Source organism: Salvelinus sp. IW2-2015, linkage group LG35 (assembly GCF_002910315.2).
Source record: "Salvelinus sp. IW2-2015 linkage group LG35, ASM291031v2, whole genome shotgun sequence".
In the NCBI taxonomy this organism is placed as follows: Eukaryota; Metazoa; Chordata; class Actinopteri; order Salmoniformes; family Salmonidae; genus Salvelinus; species Salvelinus sp. IW2-2015.
The window spans coordinates 5,871,278-5,889,357 of record NC_036874.1 but is presented as its reverse complement, the minus strand read 5'-3'; the positions used below and the strand labels follow the sequence as shown (position 1 = coordinate 5,889,357).

Below are 18,080 nucleotides of genomic sequence, written 5' to 3'. Positions count from 1 at the left end.
TTAGAACACACTTCCAACATGACAAATGTGCTTATTATTATTCTTATAAAGAATGAAGTTGGACTTGATTTTGTACCAGTGTCTTTGAAGGCCTGCAGGGCGTGGAGGTAGTTCTCTGCTGCCTCCTCATGCTCCCCCAGCTGACTGAGAGCAAAGGCCAAGTTACTGAAGCAGCGGCCCTGAGCACGACGACTGCCCAAAGACCCTGACAGTCACACAGAATGAGGGGGAAAGAGAAGGGGGGAGAAAGGGGGAGGGTTATCAGAGAGAGATCAGTTTTTCCCACTTAAAAAAAGAATAAGTAGCTATAATGTCATGCTCACATCCCCAACAGCAAAAAATGACATGCACATACGCACAAGACATAACAGTGTGTGAGTCACTCAGTGGTGCTGTGGTAAGCACTCTGTAAGTCCCCATGGGATTGCCTCAGTGGAATCTCAGCCCACACACCCCTGCACGCACACACACACACACACACACTTTTCTCTGTTGCTAATGTGAGAGCTGCTCACAGAGACAGATTAGAGGCATGGAGAGTACTGGACACACAGACAGACCAAGATACTGTAAAGGATTAATCAGGGTAACGTAAACTCACCTCATTCCGTACAAATGTGCGCAACCACGACATTCAAACGAGGCTGCAAAGAAAACTAATGGGACTGTAGTGACTGTGTTGACTTCAAAATCGGGGGTGTGAACTAGGTTTCTATTCAAGCGTTGATCGACATGGTAATGACTCTATAGTATTGGAGAAAAGTTGAGAAAAACTGACCCTCCGTTACATCGTGACGTGTCATGCGTGTACAGCACACATAAAGCAACAATTCTGTCTTACAATCTCTCTCCACCAGGTGTAGCACTTCTCTCATCGTATAAAAACATGAAATGGACAGTGACGGGAGTAAGGGGGGATACCTAGTCATTTTTTGCGTCATCACTGCAAGCGATCATGACTTTCAAAAGCCGCTGTTTACTTCTGAAGATCACTTTAGCACCGCCCTAAAAACCAGATTCAAATTTGACACAAACCTTCAAATAGGTATGTAATGACACATTATATAAACTATTTATAGTGTTTTATTTACATTTTAGAGGTGATAAGGTGATAAGTTGGACAGATCGAGTGAAAAAAAGCCGTTTCCCCACACGACATCTCTCCCTCACTATCACGCATTAGTTTCACTTCCCCATCCGCCATTTTTAAAAAGACCTGACGGCGCTCATTGCCTTCTTGAATCATGCAGAAACGGGCAACGTGGAGGTCCCGTCATGGATGTTGTTGGAAAGTGGAGAAATTGTGCTTTACAATGGTATTACGTTTTTTGGGCGCTAAAATAAGGTCAATTGTACGGACCAAGGCGATGTACAAAAGTGAGTGAGTTTACGTTATAATGAAATGTTTGAGGAATGGTCTGCCCCTCTGCCTAAACAATTACTCCTACACGCCTCAGGTGACATGTTCCTCASACACACATGATCCTCTGCGGCTCAGTTGGTAGAGTGCTTGCACCACTCATATGAAAAAATATGCACGCAGAGTACTTTGGAGAAAAGCGCATGCTAAATGGCATATCATTACTACATGCAGTACATACCAGCACTGAACTGTGCAGAAAATACAGTATAACTAAACTCTCCAGCGTAATTGACGTAATAAGCTCACCATGCAGGCTGGCTGCCTGGAGGTGGTAGTCCAGGGCCTGCCGGTACTGGCTCAGTGTGTTGTGAACGGCTCCCAGGTTCTGTAGGACCACGGCCAGCCTGCTGGGCCTGGTGCTGGCCAGGGGCAGGGCCCGCTCATAGCACCCGGCTGCCTCCTGGAACAACTTCAGCTGGGAGAAACTCAGGCCCAGGTCGTTGTACACCTTACCTGAAAGACGGAGTGATAAAGTCCCAAAACTGTGACCAAATTGTTGACTGACAATGCTGTTACTCATTTGTTTTTTCCTCAATTCAGTTACTCTGACAGTTTATCTACCGAGCAACTCTGGGTCTTTGATGTTGTTGCTCAGCTCAAGGCAATCAGTGAGCACGGTGATGATATCATCCATGGTGAAGTCATCTGACTGGAGCATGTGACTCCCTGCCTCTTTGTAGGCCATGGTGGCTGAGTCCAGCTTGCCTGCCATCCTGTAGCTCTCCCCAGCCCTCTGGAAACTCTGAGCTGCCTGGGTCCAGTCCTGCAAACACACAGCTTGAATCAGAACCAGSTCTATGTAGGACAGTCAGTGAGCTGTCAGTATATAGACCTGGCTGCTACACATCTCAAATTAGTCAGTCAGACATTGCAGAAGCTCTTAAAAATTAGGGATGTGCATCTTTCCCTTTCAAGACAATTCGATACATATCTAGATACATGGGCTTAACATGATTTAACACCAATCCAATACATTCCGAGAAAAGCCCAAGCTGTGCTTTTTTATAATGAGGGATTACCACCATGAGACATTCCAAACTTCAGGAGAGTATCCCACCTAAATTTTGTAATGGCTTAAGGTGAGAAATATAAGTACAGTTTACTGCCGTTTTACAGTTCCCCTCTAATGGTTAGGGGTTGAGATTTTTGGCAGGGTAATCTGATCCTTGAGCTGAACCATAAACAACATACACCTGGAGCTGACTGACCTTTAGGAGCAGGTGACAGTGGGACATTTTCATGCAGGTGTCCCCCTCACTGGCCCCGTCCCCCTGGGAGCGGTACAGCTGGGCTGCCTGGAGGTAGTGACCAGCCGCCTGGCCGTGGTTCCCCAGGGTCTCATGGGCTACGGCCAGGTTGAACTGGAGGTCTGCTACCCGCTCCCCCCTCTCTCCTGGCTGGGCCTGCTTCAGGAAGTCCAGCCCCTTCAGGGCTTTACCCGCCTCCACGTAGGCAGCTCCCAGGTTAAAGGCACATGCCTGCTGGACCCTGGTCTCCTTTAACTGTGGGTGATAGAGTATGGTAAGAGAGGCAACGTAAACATTATAAAAGCTAACATAAGTACCAGTAAACATTATGCAGCATATTTGACTTTCTTCCATACAGTATGTCTAAATATTGTGGTTGTCAGATGTATGTCGTTGTGAAAACCAATTACCATTTGGGGGACAATAAAGATTGTGTAAACACTGTAATCCATTTGGACTTGGAACCAGACAAGTTTTTGTTGCCTGGACATTTTCCAAACAATAAAATCAGGTGCTCAGTTCTCCCTCTCACAGTTTTAGCAAGCCCTATATTATATGGGTGAGGTGCAGGACAAAATGTCTCAAAATGGACAACATGGAAGTAGACTAAGTAATGTCACCTCTATGGAAGCTTTGAAGGCCTTTTTGAAACAGCTGAGGGCTTCTTTGCAGTACCCTTGCTTTAGGGCAATGTGGCCAGAGGCTGTGAGCTCCTCTATGTCCACCCGGACCTTCAGGACATCAGCTTCTTTGTCTTTGCTCTTTACACATCCGTCACTCTTCTTCTTCCTGCCCTCATGTGATGGGTAGCTATCAGATGCCATATTGATTTTGCCAGGGGGTGGCTACAGTATAGCATTATGAGGAGACTGATGGAAAGAGGAGAGCAAAATAATTATGAAGTTCAGATTATAGTCACACTCACTCAGGTCATGACACTGATAGTACTGCCCTCCTTTGGTGACAATGAGTACTAGCTATGTGGCAAACAACATGAGGACTCACTCGGTGCCTGTCCTCTTCAAATAAATGTTTTATTAAGTCTATTACGTGATCACTGAAAGCATTTCTTTTAGGCATATATAGCCAGAATTGTCGCATTCAAATAAATATTTTTGAGAAGTAACATGGACCGATGTCTATCTTGTTTGCTAGCTAACTTAGCTACTTTCCTCTCATCTGGTGTGCACCGAAGTTGAAACCACATGACTAGTTAACGCATTAGCTTCTCGAGTCTTGGTAACATGGCTAACGTAGCTAGTTTGTTAGCTATTTCACTCACATTTTCAAGATGAACAGCCATCCAAGACAGAGCAGTCGCAATTAGTTAGTTAGCTTGACAAATACATTGGTAAATTATCCGTACAGCCGTAAACCCTAGTTAGTCTATATCACACGTTTTAGCTGGCTTTTCTTGTTAGCTTGCTAGCTAGCTAACGTCATGGAGTTACTGTTTTGTGGAGCCAGGGAAAGCTATTAAGTAGAAGGTCTGTTGCTATGGCAATATTAAATGGGAAGTGAGGCGTAGTTGGCCATATAAATGATTTTAGGCACAATTAACAAGGACTGAAGAAGCAACTTAAATATCGTATTGCTAGTTATGACTATTTACAAATGTATATATATATATATATATATATTTTTTTTATTAAAAAAAAAGGTTTTATAAAAAATATATATACAGTATATATAATAAATAAAAGAATAATAATTTTTTAAAAATTAAAAAAGGAAACATCTCCCCGAAAGTTATTTATGGGTGGCAGGTAGCCTAGTGGTTAGAGCGTTGGGCTAGTAACTGAAATGTTGCTAGATCGAATCCCCGAGCTGACAAGGTAAAAATCTGTCGTTCTGACCCTGAACTGTTCCTGTTCCTGAACTGTTCCTAGGCCGTCATTGTAAATGAACGTTGGGAGCCGGCTCGCATATCAGAAGAGCCGAATCTATAAAAACAATTAAGATATGAATAATCAAAACATTTAAATGAATAGAATTAACTAATTCAAAGAATAATAATATAGGCCTAAATGCTCAAGCACACACATTCGTTCTGACTGTCTGCTCAGACTAACAGCCTCACCTGTTGTTCCTGTCAATCAGACACGCAGTGTCAACCAAAGATGCCTAAGGGAGGGCCGAGCCAACTCACTCAGTCACACACTTAGCAGCTGAGGAGAGCAGCTGGAAAATGAGGCAGAAGCACAGCATTTGGAAGCATTTTAATAATGTAGACAATGTTAGATAGTGTAGAATTTGCCAAAACAAAATCTCATATAAAGCCAGTTGAGAGTGGCCAGAGAATGGCAAGTAGATGGAAAAGTGGTCTGTCTAACATAACCAAAGCCATGAAAATGTTAAATGGAACCCATCGTCCATGTCTTGTCCACACAATCAACTTCAGAGATGCTCTGAAGGTGATGAAGCCCACTGTGAACAAAGTGAAAGCAGCTGTGMAATACTTCCACAGGAGCACAGTAGGTGTTGAAAAACTAAAGTAGACACAATGCCAGATGGGGATGCCTGAGGTGAGGCCTAAATAAGACTGCACTACAAGGTGGAATTCAACATTTTATATGTTGAAGCGGTTTCTTGAGTCAAAGGATGCCATCATCTCTAACCTGGCCATTGTCAATGCACCTGTTGATGCTCTGACCCAAGAGGAATGAGAGGTGGAGGAGGTGTGCAGTCCTGGAACCCTTTGAGCAGGTCACTGTGGAGATCAGTGGAGAGGGGTAAGCAGTTATTACTAGATCATTATTTAATCCAGTATTATATATGTATATGAGCAGTAGATGAGAATGTAGTATCAGTAGACAAAACATGATCCTGAACTAATAAGTTAATGTTCTCTCTTTCAGCTATGTGACAGCCTCAAAAATAATACTCCTGTGTAAGGGTCTGCAGCGAATCACAGCCAGCCGCCAGAGAGAAGCAAATGTAACCACAGGACATGTGACAGACATGTGGACACCCTATGTTCATCAATGGACAGAAAGTTCCACAGAATGGAATATAATCACGTGCTATCAGAAACCGCTGCACTTGACCCCAGGTTTAAGAAGTTAGCCTTCAGTGATGCCAGAGCGATTGATGAGGCTCTTCAAAGAATAACCTCAGCAGCAGGGAGGGACAGCCCCAGCAGTCAGCTGGCTCAGGCACCAGGGCAACAGGAAGAAGAGGGATCAGATGGAGCAGAAGCACCAGCAGTAGTGCCACAAACGTCTACTGTTTGGATGCTGTTTGACGAGAGAGCAACTGAGGATGCAGCACGAAGGAATCTCTCAGCAGATGCCATAATGCAGGTCCGATCCTATTTGGAGGAACCACTCCAAAATTTGGAGTGGCTCTTTGGAGTAGCCACTCCTCCAAAGATCTGCAGAACCTCTGAGCTGGTGGAAGAACAAGGCCTCTGTCTACCCACGGCTTACTAAAGTCAGGTGGCGCTGCGGAGCGTGGTGGCAGAATGTTCTGGAGCTTACCAGGCTGAACTCACCGCCCTACTCGGAGCCAAATCTGTGGGAGGTCAGTACCCACTACCGTGATTCACTTGTGTTCATGCTGGTTGTGATCTATGCACTTTAGTAGCATATTAGCTGCTCATAATTGGTCAGGATTAACCGTAGACTCAGCAACGCACAAAGTAAACGTCATATCAGGTCAATTTCAGCAACAACTAAGAGCGTTGAAGAATGAGGCTAAACTTCTCCACTGTTTTGGTCCCGTAGCCGCCACATTGTAGCAGACTGAAGTGTACCCGTGCTCATCCGCAGATACTGTGTTGCATCGCGCTCATCTCAGTATCTGCGGTGCTGCTCCTGGCAGCCTAATAACACTGAATCTACCTTTAAGCTTCTAGGTAGTGTCAAGCCCTAATCTCTATGTACTGGGACTCAGGAGACAACTGGAGCCCATGGCTGAAGACCAAGACTGAGGACAGCCCCTACTACTTCCACCTGCACAAGCTGGAGGGCACCTGGGAGAGACCGCAGGGCTTTGTCCAGAGCACAGTGTTCCTGGACTGTGAAGAATTACAGGTCAACATACAAAATGACCTGTAAATTCAGTACAAACAAGTATGGTTGTAGAGCTAGAGTTTGTATTGATTAGATAAGCCAACAGTTATTATGGCTGACTGTCTCTGTGGTCTGTCTCACTCTACAGGCGGTGCTGAGCAGTGTGACTGTGGCCCACAGCCCGGAGGTGCATTGGAAGGCCAGCGAGGGCCTGGTGGTGCAACTGCAGGCCAGGGCCCAGGGATTCCTCAGAAAGAGGCTGGGCGCCCGTCTGCACTTCTCTCAACACCCAGCTACCAGCCATCATCACCATCCAGGTCAGCTATCTAAGAACCATAGAACTACAGTGCAGACTAACGTTACATACCCAAATACATTTTTCCAAACTGAAAGGTGCTCAGTGTGTGTTTGTTTCCAGTCCCACTGGAGGAGGTTCGTACAGCAGAGAGCCTACAAAAAGAGGCTACAGTATCTCTACCAGAACTGGAGGCCTGTGGTCAGGGTAAGACTGACCAAATCATCTCTTTGTAAATTAGATGACAAACCCTGTGTTGGAGTTGACATTGGTTGTTCTTACTGTTTCTTATGTGTGTGTCTGTTAGATCCAGGCTAGTGTGAAGATGTGGATTGCTCGGAGGAAATACCTTTCTCGTTGGTGCTTCTTCAGACGTCAAGTGAGTGCAACCAACCATCACCCCTGTACACAAACCCTCAGCTCTAATTTTGAAGAAAAAAATTGCTACTTACCTTGAAATGTAGCCTGACCTTTGTCCTTCTACAGGTGGACGCCATTATAAAGATCCAGGCATTCTTCCGGGCCAACAAGGCCCGTGAGGAATACAGTAGGTGGCCACAGCTTCACTCACAAGTCTGTGCCAGGTTTCCCACACTTTATTATTATTTTTTATTTTTTTACAATGATCATAACTAAAATCCAATGTAAATACCAAGTCTTTTGTATAACACCAGTCTCACTTGCATTGACATCCCCATATTAACACCTTGATCTTTATCTCCCAGTCCACTCCACTACCCTTCCTCTGTCAGTAGTGAGGAAGTTTGCCCACCTGCTGGAGATGGGTGACAACGACATCCGCCAGGAGGGGGAGCTGCTGCGTATGAGGGAGGTGGTGAGGACCATTCGCTCCAACCGCCAGCTAGAGACTGACCTGGACCTAATGGACCTCAAGATAGGACTGCTGGTCCGCAACCGTGTCAAGCTGCAGGTCGGAGCCTATTTCATTCCGTTATTACTACACCTGTTTCAGACGTTCTATTAATTTTTGTTTTGGAAGGTGCCTAGAAGTGTCCGTAGTCCATCACACTTCTCACCCATTTATTTGATCAACTAACGTCACTACAGGAGGTGGTTTTCCACTGCAAGAAGCTGACCAAGAAGAACAAGGAGCAGCTGTCAGACATGATGGCTCTGGACAAGAGCAAGGGCCTCAAGGCCCTGAGCAAAGACAAGAGGGAGAAAGTGGAGGCTTACCAGCACCTCTTTTTTTAAATAGGTATTTTCGATACAGGGTCGACTATTTTATCTGCCCCCTCGTATGTGGCCTGTGCTGAGTTTTCTGCAATGGCTTGCTTAATTTAAGTGTGTGATCTCCAGACTCAGCCTCTGTACCTGGCCCAGCTGATCTTCCTGATGCCCCAGAATAAAACAACTCTCTTCATGGAGATGGTCATCTTCACCCTATTCAACTACGGCTCCGACTGCAAGGAGGCCTACCTGCTGCTGCAGCTCTTCACCGCTGCGCCACGAGATCAAGTCAGTGTACACACACTATATATACACACACACACACACACACACACAGGGCTGTCAGGGGGATCAAGTTGCACTAAACTCAACTTCTCTTTCTCTCTCTTACTCACTCACTCACTCACTCCCTCCCTCTCTCTCGGGTGGAAGGTGGACCAGCCCCAGGAGGTGGTGACTGGGAACCCCACAGTCATTAAGATGTTGGTGAGTTTCTACCGCCATGCCCGCGGTCAGACCGCGTTGAAGGAGATCCTGGGGCCGGCCACTAGAGAGGTGCTGCAGGACCGCACCCTCAGCATCTGCACGGACCCCTGCGAGATCTACAAGACATGGGTCAACCAGACCGAGACCCAGACCGGCCACGAGGTCAGCACCAAGCCAGGAGCAAATGTAGTGTCATAGCGGTTCTCCTATAGAGAGCCTAGACAGTTTTAGCTTGGCCACTAGAGTTTAGCATAAAGCAAGAAATACATATACTATGCAGACTGATTTACTTACTTTAGTTGAATGCACTGATTTTGATTTGCTCATGACTAGTATTTAAAGATATGTACGCTCACACTCTCAGACTGGCTTCAAGAGGTCCATTGAGAAACATAAATGCATACACACACCGCAACACCGGTGTCCTCTCCCCAGCTCCCTGCCCTATGAAGTGAGTGCAGAGCAGGCCCTGGCCCACCCCGAAGTGCAGCGTAGCCTGGACATCTCTATCGTCAACCTCAAGAACCTCACAGACCGCCTGCTCAACGCAATCACCAGCAACCTGCATAAATTACCGTAAGAGCCCCTTCATATGCACTCTGCAGAGCTGCCTTTTCATTCTCAGTGCAATTCATTTGAATCACCAGCAACTTAATCAAACAGCTGTTGGGCGTTCACGTCTTCCTCTCACCAGATTTGGCTACTAATTGATTTAGTTTGATTTGTTTCTCTGGTACTTTATGTTCTGTGATGGGAGTTCAACACTCAGGCGTTCTCCTTCCTCCCACAGATATGGGATGCGCTACACAGCCGAGGTCCTGAGAGATTCTCTACATGAGAAGTTTCCTCAGGCCAGCGAGGACGAGCTTTACAAGGTACACTACTGACCAGACTCAATGAATAAATCACGCAACATTCAAAAAGGTCCTCGTGTCAATGACAGACAAACGATAGATATGGAGTCAAAAGACCGAGCCCAATATTTGAATAGTTTAAAACAAGAAACAATTGGAACACAATGAATATCTTCACATACACTACATGACCAAAAGTGTGTGGACACCTGCTCGTCAAACATCTCATTACAAAATCATGGGCATTAATATGGAGTTGGTCCCCTTTGCTGCTATAACAGCCTCCACTCTTCTGGGAAGGCTTTCTACTAGATGTTGGAACATTGCTGCTGGGACTTGCTTCCATTTCAGCCACGAGCCTTAGTGAGGTTGGGCACTGATGTTGGGCGATTGGGCTTGGCTTGCAGTCGGCGTTCCAATTCATCCTAAAGGCGTTCAATGGGGTTGAGGTCAGGGCTCTGTGCAGGCCAGTCAAGTTCTTCCACACCGATCTCAACAAACCTTTTCTGCATGGACCTTGCTTTGTGCACGGGGGCATACATTGTCACTCTGAAACAGGAAAGAGCCTTCTCCGAACTGTTACCACAAAGTTGGAAGCACAGAATCGTCTAGAATGTCATTGTACGCTGTAGCGTTAAAAATTTCAATTCACTGGAACTAAGGGTCCTAGCCCGAAACATGAAAAACCGCCCCAGACCATTATTCCTCCTCCACCGAACTTTAAAGTTGGCGCTATGCATTTGGGCAGGATGCATTTTCCGAATATTTAATTATTTTCCTTTTAAATTGGGGGGGGGGGGGGTCCTGTTCTGTGAGGTGGCATACCATTGTGTGGCATACCACTTCTTGACTTAGCCGTTGTTGCTCCTAGACGCTTAAACTTCACAATAACAGCACTTACAGTTGACTGGGGTAGCTCTAGCAGGGGAGAAATTTGACGAAGTGACTTGTTGGAAAGGTGGCATCTTATGACGGTGCCACTTTGAAAGTCTGAGCTCTTCAGTAAGGCCATTCTACTGCCAATGTTTGTTTATGGAGATTGCATGGCTGTGTGCTCGATTTTATACATTGGTACTGTACTTTTGTGTATATGTAGTGTATTTACCAAAAAAAGTTATACATCCACCACTGCAAAAGCCAGAGAGGGAGCCTGGCAGAAAATTGCAGACAGAGTAAATGCGCAAGTGAAGTGGCATGATTCCAATGTTTAATAGGCCTAGCTTACACACATGGGTGACTAGTAATGTTTTCACTTTATAAGCGCTTTTATTGTAACGCTGGTGATATTAAGTGTTAAGGCTATGGCCTAATATGTAAGTTGTAGTAGCCTATGTCACAATTGCAATGCTAGGGACATTCCATGGCCTTCCATAATTCATTGAATTCATAGTGCTTTTCATGACAACACGGGCAGCAATGTATTCTGTTTTAGTTGTAACCCCATGGGAGTCACAGATCATCTGACCAAAGAAGTAAGGAAAATCATTGAATTTAATGACTGTTTCTGAAAATGATTTGGTTTGGTGGAAGTGTTGGCTACAATATTTAATAGCTGCCTGTTTATGCTGTGAAAATATTTTCTATTCACTTAGTCTCCTTCATTTGGTCCAGAGGGTCTTTTGAATTGGGAATATGTGTCCATCTATWGCACCAATGACGTTTGGAAAATCTGCAAGATGAATTAGGCTATTTTTATCATATTGCCTAGGTTTATTCATTTGAGATTAGCAAAGCATCGCTGACAGTCAACTGACCTCCGCCTACTCTACCTGCAGTTTTGTAGAAGTCCTCCATGATTAAATGGAAAACTTGATAGCCAGCAAATGAAACAAAGACATAAAATACCTCTTCAATGCGAGGCACTTCTTATGGCTCTACACACAGTTGCCTTGCCAAATAGTTCAGCATTGCCCATATTGTACAGGAAACTTCCAATGGCAAGACATCGCAAAGCAATACAGTTTGTATAGCAGTCAAAGCGAAACCATGCTGGCTTAGATATGCTATACAGTATGGGTTGAGTAAATTGACCAGATATGAGTGATTGTATTTTTGAACGTTATTGTTTTTCTGCACGTTCTTCTGCATGATCTAAAGGATATATTCCAATAATTCGTTCTCTTTTGTACAGCACTGCCAACAACGCAGGCTCCAATGTCAAGTGGATTTTCTCAAATGTCAAGGGACAAGCCATAGTGATGAACAATCTTATTGGCAGAGAAGTCCCGTATTTATTCACTAGAACAGGCTAAGATCAAGTTAACCTAGTAGGTAGCCATTTTAAATTTCCAGGCTGTTATTGTCAGATTGTGGGGAACCTGGTGTTATGAACCTGGTGTTATGATGGTTGTGTTGTGGTCAGATTGTGGGGAACCTGGTGTACTACCGCTACATGAACCCAGCTGTTGTGGCTCCGGATGGTTTTGACGTGGTAGAGTTCTCGGCCGGCTCCTCCCTGCTCCCTGAGCAGCGCCGCATCCTGGGTTCCATCGCACACATCCTGCAGCATGCCGCCGCACACAAACACTTCCACGGTGACAGCCCTCACCTGCGCGCCCTCAACGACGACATTACCCTGACGCACTCCAAGTTCCTGTGAGTCGTCCTGTCATTTTAGCGCATCCTCCACCCCCTTTTCAGAGGAGAGCTTTATTACTATAATTAGGCTATACATGCTAAATGGTTCTTAAGCATTGTTCATATATCTTCCGCAGTAAGTTCCTGCATGCTGTGTGTGACGCGTCAGAGGAGCATTTTAACATTGAGTACTCTGAGATGGTCATCCTCAACAAGCCTGTCATCTATATCTCCATCAGTGAGCTCCTTAACACACACAAGGTATGGATGGCATATCAGCTAAAGAAGCATAGAAACTTTTAGTTTTTAATGGGTTCTGGGGGAGGTGGTTTGGGAAGAAACCTTTTCATTTGAGTAGATCCTGTGTGTGTGTGTGTGTGTGTGTGTGTGTGTGTGCGTGTGCGTGTGCGTGTGCGTGTGCGTGTGCGTGTGTGTGTGTGTGTGTGGCTTCTGTTGGAGCACCAGGACTCCCTGTGTCCTGACCCGTTGCTGACTCTGCTGAGAGACCTGGGGAAGGTGCCCACTATCCAAGCTCTGGTTGGTGAGGGGGCTGTGAGCACCGCGGAGCCTCAGACAGAGCAGACCCTGGCCCAGTACAGTAAGATGGAGGTGTCCCTCACCCTCACCAGCAAGTTTGTGTTCAGGGGCTCTGACGACCACCCTGATGCCAGGGGGATTCTCCTCAGGTAGGGGCTTAAACATTTTAACATTTCAGTGAGGTACGACTATCACACCATGAAAATGGCATGTCTAACGTGAAGTGTGTTTTGTATCTGTGTGGTTGTGTTTTGCAGTACCAAACAGTTGATCATCGACGTGATCCGAGCCCAGCCTGGAGACGCACTGAGTGAGGTCCTGAGAGCTTCCTCCTCTCAGGATCAGGTATATTCCACAGCTCTTCACTGGGCTCCCACACACCCTCTTCCTCACACTCTCATCTCTCCGTAGGGAGTTGGTAGTAGTTAACCGCTGGTGTATTCCTCTCCTCTCAGGAGGTGCAGCACGGGTGGATGATGCACTGCCGTGCCCAAAGGAACGCCCGCACCCCTGAGAAGATGAAGAGGAACCAGTCGATCGTTGCCGACGGCAACCTGTCTCTGGAGGAGAAGAAGCGGAAGATCCAGCGTAGCCTGAGGAGGCTGGAGAGCCTGTGGGTCCTGACCCCACCTGACTCTGAGACACAGATACTACAGCTCATAGCCAAGGTGGATAGAGACACTACACATCACACACAATGACATTTTAGTTGTAAAGTTATCATACCAAATCAACTACAGATAAACCAAGATGATATAGCTCGTCACAATTGATCGCCATTTGTATTTGCCCCCCCCCCCCCAAATGTAACTCTCTCTTTCCAAACCATCCCTCCCAGGACATCCGCCAGCCAGGTTCTGTACCGGCACGCGTCGGTCAGGCGTGAGCTGGGTCAAGTCTGAGACTGACCATGGCACCTGCCACTGCAAGAGCTCCTTCCACAGCGAACAGGTGGACTTCTACAACGCAAGTACAATCACCACCTGCATGGATAACCTCACCGCCAAACACAGGTAGACACAACACATGTGGGAGTGTGACCACACTGCTTGAGGTTCAGTAGGAAGACTGCTGCTCACTGCTACTGTGCTGAGCTCTCTATCTCTATTCTTTCTCTCTATCTTTCTCTCTCTATCTCTCTCCTATCTCTATCTCTCTCTCTATCTCTATTCTCTCTTCTCTATCTCTCTCTTCGCTCTCTCTCTCTCTATCTCTCTCTCTCTCATATCTATTCTTCTTCTCTCTTCTCTCTTCTCTCTCTCTCTCTCTCTCTCTCTCTCTCTTCTCTCTCTCTCTTCTCTCTCTCTCCTCTCTCTCTCTCTCTCTCTCTCTCTCTCTCTCCTCTCTCTCTCTACTCTCAATTCAATCAATTCAAGGGGCTTTATTGGCATGGGGAACATGTGTTAAATTGCCAAAGCCAATGAGGTAGATACATATACAAAATGAAATAAACAATAAAGATTAACAGTAAACATTACACATACAGAAGTTTCAAACAATAAAGACATGACAAATGTCATATTATATATATACAGTGTTGTAACAATGTACAATGGTTAACAGCACACAAGTTAAATAAAATAAAATAAATATGGGTTGTATTTACAATGTGTTTGTTCTTCACTGTTGCCCTTTTCTTGGGCAACAGGTCACAACATCTTGCTGCTGTGATGGCACACTGTGGAATTTAACAGCCCAGTAGATATGGGAGTTTATCAAAATTGATTTGTTTTCGATTCTTTGTGATCTGTGTAATCTGCAGGGAATATTTACATTTTACATTTACATTTACATTAAGTCATTTAGCAGACGCTCTTATCCAGAGCGACTTACAAATTGGTGCATCACCTTATGATATCCAGTGGAACAACCACTTTACAATAGTGCATCTAACTCTTTTAAGGGGGGGGGGGGGGGGGGGGTTAGAAGGATTACTTTATCCTATCCCTAGTATTCCTTAAAGAGGTGGGGTTTCAGGTGTCTCGGAAGGTGGTGATTGACTCCGCTGACCTGGCGTCGTGAGGAGTTTGTGTCATCCCCATTTGGGGTGCCAGAGCAGCGAACAGTTTTGACCTGGGCTGAGCGGAGACTGTACTTCCTCGAGGTAGGGAGGCGAGCAGGCCAGAGGTGGATGAACGCAGTGCCCTTGTTTGGTGTAGGGCCTGATTCAGAGCCTGAGGTACAGAGGTGCCGTTCCCCTCACAGCTCCGTAGGCAAGCACATGGTCTTGCTAACGGATCGCGAGCTTTCACTGGAGCCAGTGGAGAGAGCGTTTGACAGTATGTCTCTCTAATATGGTCATACATTGGCAGGAGGTTAGAAGTGCAGCTCAGTTTCCACCTCATTTTGTTGGGCAGTGAGCACATAGCCTCTCTTGAGAGCCATGGTCTGCTCACGGCAGGCCTTCTCAATAGCAAGCTATTGCTCACTGAGCTTACAAGCAAAGCTTCCTTAAGTTTTGTCAGGTTCACAGTGGTCAGGTATCTGCCACTGTAGATCTCTTGTAGGCCAAATAGCATTCTATTTGCTTCGTTTTTTAGTTAATCTTTGTCCCAAGTCAACGTAGAATCTTGGTTTTCTCATATTTGGTTGGGTCTAATTGTGCTGTGTCCTGGGCGCGTGGTGTGTGTGTGTTTGTGAACAGAGGGCCCTAGACAGACTGCTTAGGTGGACTCTTCGTCCAGCGTTCATCTCTCTGTCAGTGAGGCTTGTTAGTGACAGGTCTCTGGGAATCGCTCATCCTTTAGAGCGGTGTAAATCTTAACGCTCTTTCTGATGTTTTGATAATAGTGGTATCGGGCCTTAATTCTCTCGCATGCATTATTGGTTCTACGTGCTACACGGAGGAAGTTTTGCAGAATTCTGGCATGCAGTAGGTCCAAGTTGGTGTTTGTCCCATTTGTGTGAAATCTTGGTTGGTGAGCGGACCCCAACCTCACAAGACCAGAAAGGGCAATTGGGGCTCTATGACATGGTCAAGTATTTTTAGCCAGATCCTAATTGGTATAGTTAAAATTTATGTCCTTTTGAGGCATTAGAAGCCCTTCTTGCTTGCTCTCAGATCGTTCACAGCTTTGTGAAGTTACCTGTGGCCTGATTAGCGCCGAGGTATGTATATTTGTGTCGGCTCCGCTACAGGTCCGGTGTGTCTAGATGGAATTTGGTCCTCGGTGACTGAACCTTTTTTGGAACACCATATTTTGGTCTTACTGAGATTACGTCAGGGCCCAGCGTCCTGACAGAATCTGGCAGCAAAGACTCCTAGGTTGCTGCTGTAGGCCCCCTGGTTGGTGACAGAAGCACCAGATCATTCAGGCCAAACATAGACATTTGACTTCGGATTCTTACGTAGGGGTGAGACGGTGTGCTGCAGACTGTTCTAGTGCCCGCGCCAATTCGCTTGATATATATGTTGAAGAGGGTGGGCTAAGCTGCATCCCTGTCTCACCCCACGACCCTGTGTAAAAGAAATGTTGTTGTGTTTTTTGCCAATTTTAACCGCCACACTGGTTTGCTGTACAGGATTTATAATGTCGTATGTTTTACCCCCAACACCACTTTCATCAATTTGTATAGCAGGACCTCATGCCAAATTGATGGTACGAAGAGCCTGGTTTGGGAATCAACAAGCATTGAGAAGACTTTGCTTTGCTTTGGTTGTTTGGTGTCATCTAGTGTGTAGGGAATACAGGTCTGTTTACCGTAATTTGTAAAAGCAATTGACATTTGCTCAGTACATTGTTTTCATTGGAGAAATGTACGAGTTGCTTAATGATAATGCAGAGGATTTTCCCAGAGGTTACTTTACGCATATCCTCCACGGTAGTTATTGGGTCAAATTTGTGCTCCACTTTTGTGGATTGGGTGATCAGTCCTTGGTTCCAAAATTGGGGGAGATGCCAGAGCTAGGACGATGTAAAGATTTTAGTATAGCCAATTGGAATTTTTGTCTGTATATTTGATCATTTTCATTAAGATACCATCACACACAGGCCTTTTGGGTTGGAGGGTTTTATTTTGTCTGTAACTCATTCAAGTAATTTGGAGAATCCAGTGGTCTGAGGTAGTCTTTAATAGTTGATTCTAGGATTTGTATTTGATCATGTATATGTTTGTTCTCTCTTATTCTTTGTGTATAGAGCCAAAAAGATTGGAAAGTGGTTTACCCATACATCTCCATTTTGGATAGATAATTCTTCGTGTTGTTGTTTTGTTTAGTGTTTTCCATTTCCCAGATTTGGTTAGAGTCTATGGAGTCTTCAATTACATTGAGCTGGACTCTGACGTTGCTGTTCCTTCTTTTTCCGAGTAGGTATTTCTGTTGTTTTAGTGATTCACCATAGTGAAATCTCTCCTCTCTCTCTCTTCTCTCTCTCCTCTCTCCTCTCTCTCTCTCTCTCTCTCTCTCTCTCTTCTCTCTCTCTCTCTCTCTCTGCTCTCTCTTCTCTCTCTCTCTTTCTTCCGTCAGTAAGGAGAGTGGTAAAGAAGGCACAGAGAGCGAAAGGGAAGAAGAGCAAGCAGCACATCTGCCCACTGCTGCCCGTTTACATGACAAAGGAGTCCTGTTGGAGATCGAGGACCTGCCAGTCACACAGTGAGTATGCAGGAACCATGGATGGTTACCTAGGGCATCAAGAAATTAAATGTATTTGATTATTATCTCTCCTCGGGTTTAAGAATGTCATCTTTGACATTGTGCCCGGTGATGAGGGCGGCACGTTCCAGGTAAAGGCTCGCTTTATGGGTGTGGACATGGAGAAGTTCCCCCTCAAATACCAGGTGAGTCTGGGTAGTAGTATAATGAAACTAGAACAGACATTTCAATACAAACCTATGGTCTGTGATTGATGCAAATCCCAATCTCTCACTGAAATCAGTGCTCTATATTGTATGTGCTGCAATGGTAAATTATTTACTGTTCCTATTTTGAAAGATCTTGGATTTCAGAACTGTATTCACACATGTATGTGTGTGTAGGACCTGCTCCAGTACGAGGGAGTGGCGGTGATGAAGATGTTCGACAAGGCCAAAGTCAACGTCAACCTGCTAATCTTCCTTCTCAACAAGAAGTTCTTCAAGAAGTGAGGGGGTTAGGATACTGCCAGATCACCCACAACAACACGGGCCAAATGCTATTATTAACTCATACACTTTACTATTTTTGTACTTTGGCTACTTTTTGAAAATGCACTAATGGACAGATTTAGTTTATCTAACTACATTTATCAAATCAGTTAATTTAGTGATCTTATTCAAACAGGAAATTCACAGAACGTGGTCAGTAAGGATGAAGGTTGCTCACGTAATGTTTTTTTACTTATGTGAATTGGAAATGTGTTTTTGCATATCCCAACTCCTTCTGAGACACCCTCAGAGAGTTGGTCAGAGCCAGCCAGGGTCAGACATTATTAATGGCCTACCTGGAGCAATTGGGTTAAGGTTCTTGCCAAAGGGCAT

The 18,080-nt window shown here is 45.3% G+C and overlaps 2 protein-coding genes across 2 annotated transcripts in view; one reads left to right on the top strand and one right to left on the bottom strand.

Annotated features, from left to right (window-relative positions):
- Nucleotides 1–4,165, bottom strand: part of LOC111959131 (tetratricopeptide repeat protein 24) — a 9,317-nt gene extending 5,152 nt beyond the window's left edge. The window contains 6 exon segments of the mRNA XM_070437328.1: nucleotides 77–205; nucleotides 1,670–1,876; nucleotides 1,985–2,186; nucleotides 2,632–2,925; nucleotides 3,291–3,539; nucleotides 3,953–4,165. Coding sequence (XP_070293429.1) covers nucleotides 77–205; nucleotides 1,670–1,876; nucleotides 1,985–2,186; nucleotides 2,632–2,925; nucleotides 3,291–3,494 — 1,036 coding nt within the window. The 5' untranslated portion in view covers nucleotides 3,495–3,539; nucleotides 3,953–4,165.
- A 2,383-nt stretch (nucleotides 4,166–6,548) lies between these two features.
- Nucleotides 6,549–17,708, top strand: LOC139023698 (ras GTPase-activating-like protein IQGAP1). Its single transcript, XM_070437327.1, has 20 exons — nucleotides 6,549–6,704; nucleotides 6,832–7,000; nucleotides 7,102–7,115; nucleotides 7,286–7,357; nucleotides 7,465–7,525; nucleotides 7,704–7,909; nucleotides 8,047–8,163; nucleotides 8,299–8,457; nucleotides 8,602–8,817; nucleotides 9,020–9,231; nucleotides 9,446–9,530; nucleotides 11,872–12,104; nucleotides 12,224–12,347; nucleotides 12,546–12,772; nucleotides 12,881–12,968; nucleotides 13,079–13,211; nucleotides 13,462–13,636; nucleotides 17,092–17,209; nucleotides 17,301–17,402; nucleotides 17,601–17,708. Exons 1-20 carry the CDS (start codon nucleotides 6,549–6,551, stop codon nucleotides 17,706–17,708), a joined length of 2,775 nt encoding a protein of 924 aa, XP_070293428.1.
- The last annotated feature ends 372 nt before the right edge of the window (nucleotides 17,709–18,080 follow it).